At 35.1% G+C, this 12,553-nt stretch overlaps 1 protein-coding gene across 3 annotated transcripts in view; it reads right to left on the bottom strand.

The window, feature by feature from the left end:
- TPR (translocated promoter region, nuclear basket protein) overlaps positions 1 to 12,517 on the bottom strand; it is a 44,975-nt gene extending 32,458 nt beyond the window's left edge. For all 3 annotated transcript variants that reach the window (XM_032192819.1, XM_032192818.1, XM_032192817.1), the window contains exons 1-15: positions 12,359 to 12,517; positions 10,920 to 11,024; positions 10,495 to 10,568; positions 8,998 to 9,094; positions 8,435 to 8,538; positions 7,612 to 7,776; positions 6,751 to 6,843; positions 6,549 to 6,629; positions 5,106 to 5,193; positions 4,473 to 4,613; positions 3,463 to 3,554; positions 2,475 to 2,672; positions 1,796 to 1,903; positions 1,087 to 1,313; positions 250 to 413 (exon numbers count right to left, since the gene is read on the bottom strand). In XM_032192819.1, the coding sequence (XP_032048710.1) occupies positions 250 to 413; positions 1,087 to 1,313; positions 1,796 to 1,903; positions 2,475 to 2,672; positions 3,463 to 3,554; positions 4,473 to 4,613; positions 5,106 to 5,193; positions 6,549 to 6,629; positions 6,751 to 6,843; positions 7,612 to 7,776; positions 8,435 to 8,538; positions 8,998 to 9,094; positions 10,495 to 10,568; positions 10,920 to 11,024; positions 12,359 to 12,509 (1,888 nt within the window). In that variant the 5' untranslated portion in view covers positions 12,510 to 12,517. The remainder of the gene's footprint in view (positions 1 to 249; positions 414 to 1,086; positions 1,314 to 1,795; positions 1,904 to 2,474; positions 2,673 to 3,462; positions 3,555 to 4,472; positions 4,614 to 5,105; positions 5,194 to 6,548; positions 6,630 to 6,750; positions 6,844 to 7,611; positions 7,777 to 8,434; positions 8,539 to 8,997; positions 9,095 to 10,494; positions 10,569 to 10,919; positions 11,025 to 12,358) is intronic.
- Positions 12,518 to 12,553: the final 36 nt, after the last annotated feature.

Here is a 12,553-nt window from a genome sequence, read left to right on the forward strand (position 1 = left end):
ATAGTACAACATGCTACCAGATAACATATGTAGTCACCACTACAACTCAGTCGTTGTGTGGTAAGTTATTACACTGCACAAACAGAATCAGGTGCCGAAATCTAAAGTCATGGGTTTTCTAGCGAGTAAAACTTGAATACCAGATTAACAAGTTACTGGTCACATTTCAGCATCATCACTGGAAGCTCATAACAAAAAATAAATAGAACTAAAACTGTCATTTGAGTGGTACAGAAACGTGAAGCTTACCTTGCAAAGGAATGACAGCTCCTGTGGTCTGTGCCAACAATATGCGGAACATGTCACGCTGACGAACTATAGACTCAACGAGCTGCAGCTGATGATGACGTGATTCACGCAGTTTTTCTAGCTCATTGAGAGCTTCCTCAAGCTGACTCTGAAGCTCAGAAATTCTGAAACCAAGACCAGTTATTTTTAGTAGTATACAAAGCAAGGTTTACCAAGATTACACATAATCCTTATATTTTGCCCATCCTACTAACTTGTAATACAGAATTATATTATCTGTGGGCTTTACAGCTAGTGAAACAGATGTGTGTGCATATACTCAAATTTTTCTCAGCTAGCAAGAATGAAAACTTAATCTTCCTTGTTTGAAAAACAGCTGTGTGTACCTACATTCACTGAAATGAATATTCAGTTAAGTTTTTCAATGACTAATATTTTTCTTGAACAACACATTTTCAAAAATTTTTCAAGGATTTTCACACAAATCCACTTCTATTATAAAAGACTAGCATTTCAGTGTGTGTTCTTGCATCTGTGGATTGAAAAAACAACGTTTAGGAAGAATTTTTGGAAGAAATATTATTTATCATTCCTTTTCATCATTTTTTTATTTGGCTAAGGTATAAATCTATAAAGCAATTTTAATCTAAAAACCAAGACAATGTTGCTTAATTGCTGTTATGGATTACATAGTTGTTCATGAGTATACATGCACTTATATATACATAGTATATATATAGTATACATAGTAAGTAACAATAAGAAGCAAAATGTACATGAATAAATCCCTGTTACTACTTAGTATAAGCACTTTACTAGAAGGAACAGATAATTTACTTAGATGATGTTGTTTCTTGCTCTTCTTTTTCCCTAGCTTCTCCTAGCTCCCTAAGAGCCACCAAGAGACGCTGATTCTGCTGCTGAAGTTCTTCAATATTTCTGTAAGACACTAGATGTTGAGATATTACTTCAGAAGAGCTACTAATATCAGCAGAGCTCACTTCTTCATCACGAATCACATGATTGCCTCTAGCTTCTTCAAGTTCCATTAAAAGGACACGAATCTGGAAGAGAACATTCTAGCATAAGACACAGCTTTAGAAGTTTGCTCTGAAAAACAGTATTAGAAAGTGCTTGAAATTATATTTTTCTACAACACATGAACTATTACTATCAACACATCATTGTAAGATAACTGCATTATAGAAAAGTTTGGCAAAAGAAAACCGCAACAGAAATGGAACTATTCTTGGTGTTCAGTTCTTTGAAAATAGCACAGGACACTCCAATTAAACAAACAAAACAAGTTATACTTTAGTTTTCCAGCCAGATGTTGAACAGTACTATGCTAAAGCAGCATCCCTTCCATCCATAAACTTATTCTAATTTAGCAGAAACGTAAATACATTGTCCCAAGGAGATTTTTTTTTAATAGCATTAGGGCTCTCAAACACAACTCTTCCAAGAAGACTTCATAAATACAGTATCATATTAATAAAAAAACTGTAAAGGGTACATTTTAAAGCCATAGCAACATTTGTTCTACCTGCTGTGAAAGGTCTTTTACTTGTATTCCCAGTCTCTGGTTTTCTCTTTCAAGTGTAGAAGCCTGCTTATTGGCTTTATCAGCAACATCCTGCAATCGCTGGATTTCCTGCAATTCAGAAATATAAAACAATTCATCCATTTCTTTCCATAAAGATATGTCAATAGCTCTCTTCAGTTAAAGCGAGTTACTTGAAGAAGTAAAGCTTTGGAGTTGCACTGTAAAGGTTAAACTCTACTTACTTAGGAATCAAAAGCCATGATGTTTTATGCTCTATTAGTGTGCTTATTAAAATTAATAGGAACTGTAGGAACTGGGCACCAAGGTGTTTTTTTTTTTTGTTTGTTTGTTTGTTTGTTTTTTTTTTTTTAATTTTTTGACAAATACTGATATTTGCTTATAAAGAATTCTACTTTCACAAAGAATTGGAGATAAGTCACTGCATTTAAGCCTTCAATGTAATAACCGCTGAAGAATGCTGTTTCTGTGAAATACAGCGTTTCAGGAAAATAAATCTCAAGCTAGAAAGTTCAATGGACATTTTCCCCACAGCAACAGCTGACCAAAAGATCTATTTTATACATATAGGATTAAGGAAGGATTATATGCAGGATTAAGGAAGTACTAATCAATTTTTTCAATATTTTTACATGCCCTTTTCTCCTTCTTTTATACTAACCTTCATAGCTTGTTCAAGCTTTGCAGATAGACTAGCAACAGCTTTTTGGGAACGCTCAAATTCTTCACGCTGACGTTTTAAGATTGGTGCTTTGGCTTCCACCTCCTGCACTATTTCATCCAAATATTTATTAATTCTCTTATTCTCCAGCTTTTCCAAAAGCAACTGATCCTGAGTTTCTACATATGCATTGTACAGCTGCAAAAGATTTTATTTTTTTTTAAAGACATCTGTCCAGATGTGTCAAAGAACCATTGGTAATTACACCATTAGAGCAGTCAAATTTTATATGGAAATAAACTAATTTCTTCAAAGAAATGAGTATGACAAGTAAAATGTTCTTATGGGTCATACCATGTCAAACCAATTATCCCTACTAATTTTAAAACTACAAACATTTATAGTACAACTGTATATAATAAAAGAATAATAATAATATATATAATAAAAGATATGCAACTATATATAATAAAAGAATAATATCCCATAACAGGGATAAATTTCAAGCAAGTTTAAGACAAAAGAAATATAAAAAAAAGCAGCAAAAACAGAAAATTATTTAATGGATGGACAGAATGAGCGATAACAGAAGGAAAATAATTCATGGATATGTTCATTTTTCTGCAAGAATAAGCCAATACCACTGCAAAACAAATCTAAATTATGCAAATATGCATAAAAAAAAAAGGAAACAGAACAAAAGCTCCTATCAAAAATCCATACAGAAAGTAAGTTGATGTGCTCAAAACACAAACAAACAACCCTGTGAATATTTTGATATACCAGGGAAAATCTGTCATTTATGCCACATAAACATCCCAAAATCATAGCTAATAAAGCTAATAAAATCCTCAAACACAGGATTTCATTGGCTTCATTCAGGCATTACACCAAATCCTAGACTGTGCATGAAAGTCTATTTAATTTTGTTATTAGTGCATCTGTTGGCTATTCAAGGGCCCTGAAACTTGAAGAACTTCTCACTTACCTCTGTTAATTTCATTCCAGGCTTGACCACTTTAGCTACTGCTGCAGCAGTGGGAGACATAGCTGCCAGTTCTTCCTCAGACAAGATAGCTCCTGAATAAATAATCCCACCAATTACCATTAAAAAGTTGCAGTAATTTGCATCTTAAATATTCTTTATTGATATAAGAAGTGTCCTCATACACCTTTGCACTTTCTTAACTACTGTATGTTAAATGATCGTATTTTAACTTCTTAAGGTTACTGGTGCAAGAGTTTTCTGCATTCTATATTATACATACGCATGTAAAAGTGATTGATATTATATTTAATATTCTTTTCATTTATTATCAAGCCCTTTCACTAGTTTAATTTGAAATGACGAACAGTTTTTACTATTAGACTCTTAAGACTTAGATCGTGCCAGAAGGTAAATAAATTGAGATAGCTGAAGCAGAGCTTAACATCGTATTTCTTGGCAAACTGCAGAAGATTTAGAGTGGCAGAGCGCTTGTTGACTTTCACTACATTAACATAAGAAGACAGAAAATTTACTTAATGCCTCTGTGTTCCTTTCTGTTCTATTCTCTCTTGCACATAATTACCTTCAATATTACAAACATTCAACAAACAGACTATTCTTTACAACTAGAGCAGTTAATACTGAGCAAGATTTAATGGTAAACAAATTTAAAGACCAGCATGTCTGGTGTTTGTTTATAAAGAGGAAAATAAGAATAGTTTACCATCCCCGCTCCACTCTGCAGAAAACCATTACAAGCAGAATGATTCAGCCTTAAGGAAAATATTTTCTTTTCCATTTTCTTTGAAAAGATATGTCAGATTAACAAAAGAACTTAAGAAAACATTTTGACAGAAATGCATTTCTCTACTGGGGGAAAAATATGTATATTTATACTTTATAATATATATCTAATATATATATAATGAATATAAAAGCATAGTAATTTCATGGTAGACCGGTAAGGATAACGTGCCTGAGGCTTCATGTATTTTAGCTCTTAATGTTACCTTTACGTTTCGTTGTGGATAGAAGATCGTTAGCATTCTCTAGCTCCTTTTCCAGCTTACTGATCTTCTCTCCCAGTTCTTTTTCCACTACAGCTTTTGACTCTTCCAACTCAGCCAAATGCTCTTGGGTTGCTTTATTAGCTAAAATTAACAAGCAATTTTTATTTTTTCTTCTTAAGACAAAAGTTGGCATATGAACCTTAAACTCCACTTTGACTTTTATATAATCTTCAGATCACGCTGAGAAGAAAACTCAGTAGTATGACAGAAGTTAGAACTGCTACCTATCCCCTTTGCATTCAAGTGGGATAAAAATAATAACTGCCCATTTATCAATGGAATCTAAAGCTAAAAAACTAAGAAAGTAAAATGAAGAGATATGCTTCTCTCTCCTAAAAATCCAAAGTAAAATTCCAGGTATGTTTGAAGATCCCCCTGCCCATAAATGCCTTCAAGTAAATTCAAACATAGTAAAATGGTAAAATTTCTGTTACAAAATTTGATTTTTCTATCCCCGAATCCTAGAGATTATCCCTTCAGAAATGCTCAACATCTATCTTTCAATATATCACCTTACTTATGAAGGAGAAAAGTTCTGTTCCTCCCATTTGCCATTTCTGACTCACAGCTTACCTTCACCTGCTTCCTTCAGAAGCTTGTGCAGCTCTTCTACTGCTCCTGTCAGTTCGTTGCTCTTTGCCTCTGAGTCATCAGCAGCACTCTAAATAAAAGCATTCTATTTAAGCTTTTATTACATAGTAAGAGCAACTATAGAAGAAAGCTTGAACTGACCAAAGATTATAAACATACAGATTTTTGAGTAAAATACTAAGAGATTCAGCTGAACTAGATAAGTGTTTCCACTGGAATTAACTTGATGCAAAGTGTCTTGAGAGCAAGAAGTGTCAGGCACTGATACAATAGGACAAAACCAACTAATATGTATGTTTCTATGCCCCTTAGCTGCTTCACAGGTGGTACTAGGTTTTTCTTTATTGAAGAACAGGAGCAATTTGAAGATATTTTCAGTGTTTGATTTTGATCATTCTTAAAAATTTTAATTTTTCAAAAATCTTATATAAACAGTCTATGTTTCTTTGCTACCAATTAAAGATCTCATGAGTGCATGACTTCACAATACTTCAGCAGTTCTGCAAATCCATTGGAAATAACTGAAATAAAGTTGAGAAAAGTCTCAGAGTAGGCCCTCATGTGAGGACACTAAATCCGGACACCTTTAGTATACAGTCAGCGATTCCGAACATACGGCGAACCTTATGTTAAGTAGAAGGCAAATATTCAAGCCCCTTCAACCCAGCACTTCTGTAATTTAAAGAAAGCAGTAAAAAACAACCACCACTACCAAACGAAAAGATAAATGGTGATGCATGGGTAAATTAGCTATTGACTGTTAACTGAAGGGTCATCAGCTAACATCTGGTCAGACACAATATTAATGCAGAATTCAAGCATTCTATTGCACTTAATTTTAGGTGGGTATTTATGCATTACAACTCTGGAAACAGAACTAATTAGCCTGACATGCGAACTAATGACCATTCAGTTGGCCTCTTTACCTATCTTTGTCTTATTCAACATACTATAGAATATTTTTCACTCTGAGCCGACAAAACAATCAAAAATTACTTGCTTAGATACTGCTAGACACAATGCATGACATTCAGCATTCTCAGCTGGATCTCTAACACTTGCAGAGTTTACAGAAGTAAACTTCTAGAAAATATAAAAGATTGCTTCCACTCATCTTTTATGTAACATTTAACTCCTAATACATCATAAAATATAGCTACTGATACAAATATGAAGCACTAAAACAGTCAGCATAAAGTTACTATTTTAACCAGGTTTGTTTAAACTACAAAATGATGCAAACATGTTGCCTAAGACAGGATGTTTTACAATGTTTTGTAATGGAGGCAGTCTTCCTCACATCCTCTACTTTGCAGAAGGGAAAAAAAAGAAACAAGCAGAAAACTCACAAAAATTGGCTTGCACTACACTTAAGCCTAAGATCAGCCACAAGTAATACTCTTATTGCTGAATCATTAAACTTACCTTATACAAATTAGATAATTTTATGTGGGCATTCAGTTCATTGTGGAATCTTTCCTCCATACTAGCTTGTTGTTCTTTTGCCTAGTAAGTGAAAGAAGAGACAGGGCAAGGGAGCATTCAATCATTTCTATTTCACACTTTTTTTTTTTATTTTATAGAATCAACTGTAATGCTGTTACACACGTACTTCAAGTTACCTTACCTCCTTCAGTTTATTCAAAAGGTCTTCCACATGTTTCTGAAGATTTTCATTTGACTGTTTTAAACTGTTAACCTGTTCCTCCATTCTGGAAACCTGTTGCAACAGTAAATGAGGATACTATGTATAAATTTGTCTTTATTTTAGACAAATTAGTAATTAGTTTCGAAAATACCTATCCCATTGATAGAAAATGTAAACTTTTATGCTCTTTTTGACACCTTTGTTTGTTTATAAGTATAAAACACTCTTGGCTCCAACACATTCAGCTAAATGAAATAGTGAGAATCCTCAAATTGCTCATATTATGTATATCCAAATAGCCGCATGATCCTCAATGCAGGTAAGCACTACAGAAAGCCTGACCAACTGACCCGGTTAAAATAACTGTTTAGGTACCTAAACAGAAGCTCACTAAAGTTGAATATTTGCAAAATACAGCCACTGATTCTAACACATATTTTGATTCAGGAAAACAAAAATATCAGCAACTCACCTCCAAAAGGAAGTTAAATCAGATTCTTCTGCCCCTTTCCCAATTAAGAATTATATTCCTGTACATTTTAATTGCATTGTATCGTTTTATCCTTTTGTTATCAGCGATTACAAAGTTTCTAGCTTACCGTTAAAAATTTGACAGTCATAACCATTCGTATTCCTTACAATTCTCAAGTTAAAAGAAAGAACTCCTTACTAATTGCATAAAACACATTATTTTTTCCTATATTTTATACAGCTATTTTATACATTTTATACACCTATTTTATATTTTATACAGCTATTACTTATGTTTGTTAAATTTGGGTAAACAGGAAATAAAACTTTAAAAAAATAAATGGCAAAAACACTCAGAAATTACATTACCTCTTCCTTCTTGTTCTCCAGATTACATCTGAGCTCCAAGATTTCATTGCCTTTCTCCCTGGCAGTATGTAGAAGTTCATCTGTTTTGGCTTTCAGCTCTGTGTTCAGCCAGGTGTTTTGACTCTGTAGCAGTTCTTTTTCTTGCTCCAACCTTTTCTCACGGTACTAAAAAGAAAATCACACATTGTAATTGTACTGGTTCCCTAGAAAATAAAGTAGCTAACCAAGTACTACGATCAGCGTAAAAATGATGCATATTAATTTGGTAAATAACACCAAATTAAAGGTAATACACTGGCAATACTGAGTTACCAATCTCAGACTAAGAACTTCCTGACACATAAGTTAGTTTCCTCAATAGTTATGTCAGTTGGGAACATTAACTAGGGTAATATCTAGTTCAAAGAAATAAATTAAGGTATCAAAGTATTTCTCCTCTCTTCTCCTTTCACCCTTTCAATTCTTTATGGAGTTACTTCTGTCCACAGAGAAACGTTCACAAATAATCATTTTTCTCCCTTCTACCTGCCTTTGCAGAGCCCTTCCTCCTAGCTGGCAGAAGCAGCCACTGTTGCCACTGATTAGGCTTGGATAAGCTTGCCTAACTCAACGTTCCCCTCTCCTGCTTGTCTTCCATGAGTATACTTCTCACTTCCAGGCCCAACAATCAATTTTAAAATAAAGTCATTTATCTTAAGTAACAGGAGTAGGCTTGACCTACTTTCAAAGTCAATAATGACAAAATGGTTACATCACATATAAACAACTACTTACTGGTAACACTACGACATTAACAGGTACTACACACGTAGGAACTACTCACCTTCACAGTAATATCTGATGTTTGAAGTTCATCCAGTTTTAGCTGAAGTTTCACCTTTTCTGTGTTTGCTTCTGTTAGTTTTTCATTTAAGCGTTTAACATCCTCTGGGGGAAGGAGAAATGAAACCATTGTTAAAATCAAAACGTAATTGTAGAACTCAGTTTTCATTACTGACCAAGTTTAAATGAATTGTAGAGAATGAGAACAAACAACATATATATATATATATATATATATATATATATATATATATATATATATATAATGTATAAATAACATATATATATCAATATATAAATCATAAAATATACAATATCTCATTACACAAGTATGATTTTATATCTGGAAAACCAAACATCAGTTATCAAACTACTGTAGTTTTGTGCAGCTGGCATAAAAATTCCTGCCTTGCTTGCTTCCTTTTCTCTAAATAGCTTCCTGATAATCCATTATTTGGAGCTGCCTATATAAATTGGATATTCCATAGTGGTCCAGTCATTCAGGGAAGTGTTCTACTTAGCATAATCATATGAACCAATTCATTAATATATTCTTGGTTATACCATTTAAATGTTCAACTTCCTGAGATCGTCTTTCGCTTGTTCGAACCAAATCTCTCTTTTCAGCTTCCAGTTCTTCTTTTTCTCTACTTAATTGGTTCTGGAAAAAAAAAAATTAAAAAAAATAAAGAAAGAGAAAGCTGATTGCATTTAAAACAGTTCAGACAGTATTTACACTTACCATAACAGGGAAGCTTGCTAAATGCTATCCCACCCAACTCCAGAGACTGAAAACTGGGATAAGAAGCTTCTACAGTGGACAACCAAAACAGTCTAAACTAGAGAGTATGAAACTACGGCTGAAGTCCGTTGTTTCCATCATGTTGGGAAGAAGTCAAACAATTTCAAGTTAATGTACCTACTCTTCTAGAACCTAAGAGACAACAGGTTTCAGTTCTTTTTCCCCCCCCATAAATCATTCTGATACTAATGTCCAACTGGCCTTTTGTGCTTAAATGCAAAATATCAAAGATCAGACAGCAAAGCAGGAAGAATTATAACACAGCTTTCAAGACCAACATACTGAACAGGTAGTCTCCATGCCTTTGCATTTTAACTGACATTAAGGTCTGGACTTCCATAAGACTCCTCCGGGTTCTAGCTGTATTTGAACGAAGACTAAAATGAAAAATTTTGTACATACAGCAGATAAAATGAACTGAAGGCCTAGAAAGAATACAAATCAAACAACAAGAACTGTTCAAAACTACATCTAATTATAACATGCTTTGAAATACAGCATTTTTAGATATGGTGTTCATTGAAACTGTTTTATTTGGTTAAATAAATGATAACTGAGTAACCGAGGAATGAACACAAGTGAAAAAACAAATTAAAAAAAAAACAAAGTCAACAGTCTTGGATTTTTTTACAGGCCATAGCATTGCCTTTGTTTTCTAAGGTGGCAATACAAACCACTTCAGGTAGACCCATGTAAGGCCCTCTGGCAAAACAATCACATCCGCCTTCTCATTGTGGAAGAATCAATATAATGATAACGTTTTTCTTTCCTGCTCTGAAACTAGTGTTCTGCTGGATCAGTCATCCAAAGTGACTCACTCTGTAACCCCATAACTTCTGAGCGTAATGCAATGAAAACTGTACCAGGATAGGGGAAAGAATGGAAGAAAAACAGGTCTCCACTTTAATTTGCAGCTCAGCATTAGATTAACCGTAACATGAAGTTTTTGTCTGATTTTTGAGGTTCATCTTAAAGTCACTTTGGAACAGGTTTCAGATGGGATGAAACTAATCTATTCAAAATGAATTAAGAGCATCTGCTTTGACATATGTTCACCTGTAATTTCATTTGCTAGAACACAAACATACTCAAATAAACCAACATAAGAAGCACGTGCAATTTTCCTGTACACATGTCCATCTGGACGTATGTATCAATACAAAGTTGTGCTGATATCGACACAGCCCAGCTTGAAATTTAATTGTGTTCTTCACTGGCATCAGATAAACTGAAGTCTTACTGCCTAGTTCTTCCAGTACCTGGATGGATGCATTACGATCCTGAGCATCTTCAAGCTCTCTGTTTTTCTCGTTCAGTGACTTCAACTGCTCATCTGTTGGGTAAGAGCACACAGTAGTGAGGTGTCTGTAATAAAAATCCAGTAAGTGGATTGAGTGGACTAGACAGTATTGTGGCAGCCTCAAATAGTCCCTGGGGGCAGAGGCGTTTATTGTGAAGAAAAATATGTAAGCCACCATATTACTATTACAATTTTTTCCCCGTTAAAACAGAAAATTCCATTAAAAGACATACATAAGCATAAAACCTCCCTGTTTGCAGATGTAATAATTGCATTTGATGGTTGAATATTCAACTCCTATTTAAAACTTAATGCATTTCAACATAACATTGGACTAAAGAATTAAAATCCCGTCCAGTCTTAAGAATGCATGGTTATACTCACGAAGCTTTTTAACCTCCTCACGGAGAGTTTGACATTCTTGTGTTTCGGTTACAAGCCTCTCCTGACTTTGAGCCAGTCGCTTTTCTACTTCAAAGTACTGTTGTTCTGAAAAATAACAATATTATCTCAATTCTGATTCAAAGCTGTTATTCTTCTTTCTTATATTTATCGAGGATCCATACTTACAGACTTTAGACAAAAGCAGTATTTGTCAATAAAATATAGAATACTAAGATAGAATTTGAATAAAAACGTCTTTTTGAAGCTAAAAGATAATCTTTTACATATACTTAACACCGTTTAATGCATTTTTAATATGGAAATATATGTTTCCAGAAATGATCCACAAAATAACAGTTTTGATTAATTTTTATACTTCTTCAAAATTTTTATGTAGCTAGAGAGTTATATTAACACAATCACGTAGTGGGCTCAGTTGAGTCAACATAAAGATTCTTATGTCTTTAGATGTGAGAAAACAGGCTACCTCTACACATATACAATGAAAGCCACATAAGTCTAGGTGTTGAGATTTAATTTGGAAAACGTTTAACAGTTCTTAAAAAAACAACTCTTGTGCTCTATGCTGCGTTTCTCGTAGCACTAGAAAAAAAAAAGATCTGAACTTTGATTCATCACCTGAAACACTCTGTCGCAGAGTTTAACTGTTAAATGCTTTGTTAAATCAGAGTTAATTAATCAGGCACAGTGGACTTGTAGGGAAGTACTGAGGGATTTTTTTTTATTTTTTTTTTTTAACTTATTTTATACTTCCAACCACATTTTAAAATTCCAAGTAATGCTGCCTTCCAGCTACCTGAGAACAACCAGCACACAAAAGAGACTAACACGTTAAAACTTGTGATTTACCTTAACTTGACATGTCAAGTATACTTGCAGTATACGTACCGTACATTTTAATCACTTACTGTAGCTAGGCTTTTATCGTGAAACAGATAGAAAGGTTGAAGGAAAAATAGAATGTTTATGCCTAGTAAATAAACTAACTTATTTTGTCAGCCATGTCCAGGGCTTACACTCATCTACCCTCCTTCCACTTTAGCTCTCCACAGCCATCAGTTTCTTCATGACCATGTAATCTCCAAACCAACACAAAGCCTTTGTTTGGATTAGGAGCACTTTACCCGGAAAGGTCGCAGTCTCCGGCGTGAAATTTAAAAGAGAAACTTGGGGAGTCGAGAGAACAAATCAGTACTGCTCCTCCACGAGGAGCTAACCGAAGCGAGGCACTGCCTCTGCAAATCTAGCGCAAAACGCTCCATGCGCCCATTTTGGAGAGGTTCTGATCCTATAGGAGACCTCGAGGGAGCAGCACCACGCTCCCCTCGCCGCCCCACGACGAGCGACCCCTCCGGTCCCGCTCCTCCCGTCAGGGGGCAGCGACGCTCCCGGCCCAGCCCCTGCTGCCCCTCGCTTACCGCTGTCCACCTTGAAGCGCTCGTGCCTAGCCCGAAGCCCGTCGATCTCGCTCTGCTGGTCGGCCAGGAAGCGCTCCAGCTTGCCCTGCACCGCCTTGGGCAGCTTGGCGAGCTCGGCCCGCTCCAGGACCTGCTGCAGCACAGCCGCCATCTTGGCGCCGCGCGCCGCACCTCCCTGCCCAGCCACCGCCGGGC

Source organism: Aythya fuligula, chromosome 8 (assembly GCF_009819795.1).
Source record: "Aythya fuligula isolate bAytFul2 chromosome 8, bAytFul2.pri, whole genome shotgun sequence".
Classification (NCBI taxonomy): domain Eukaryota; kingdom Metazoa; phylum Chordata; class Aves; order Anseriformes; family Anatidae; genus Aythya; species Aythya fuligula.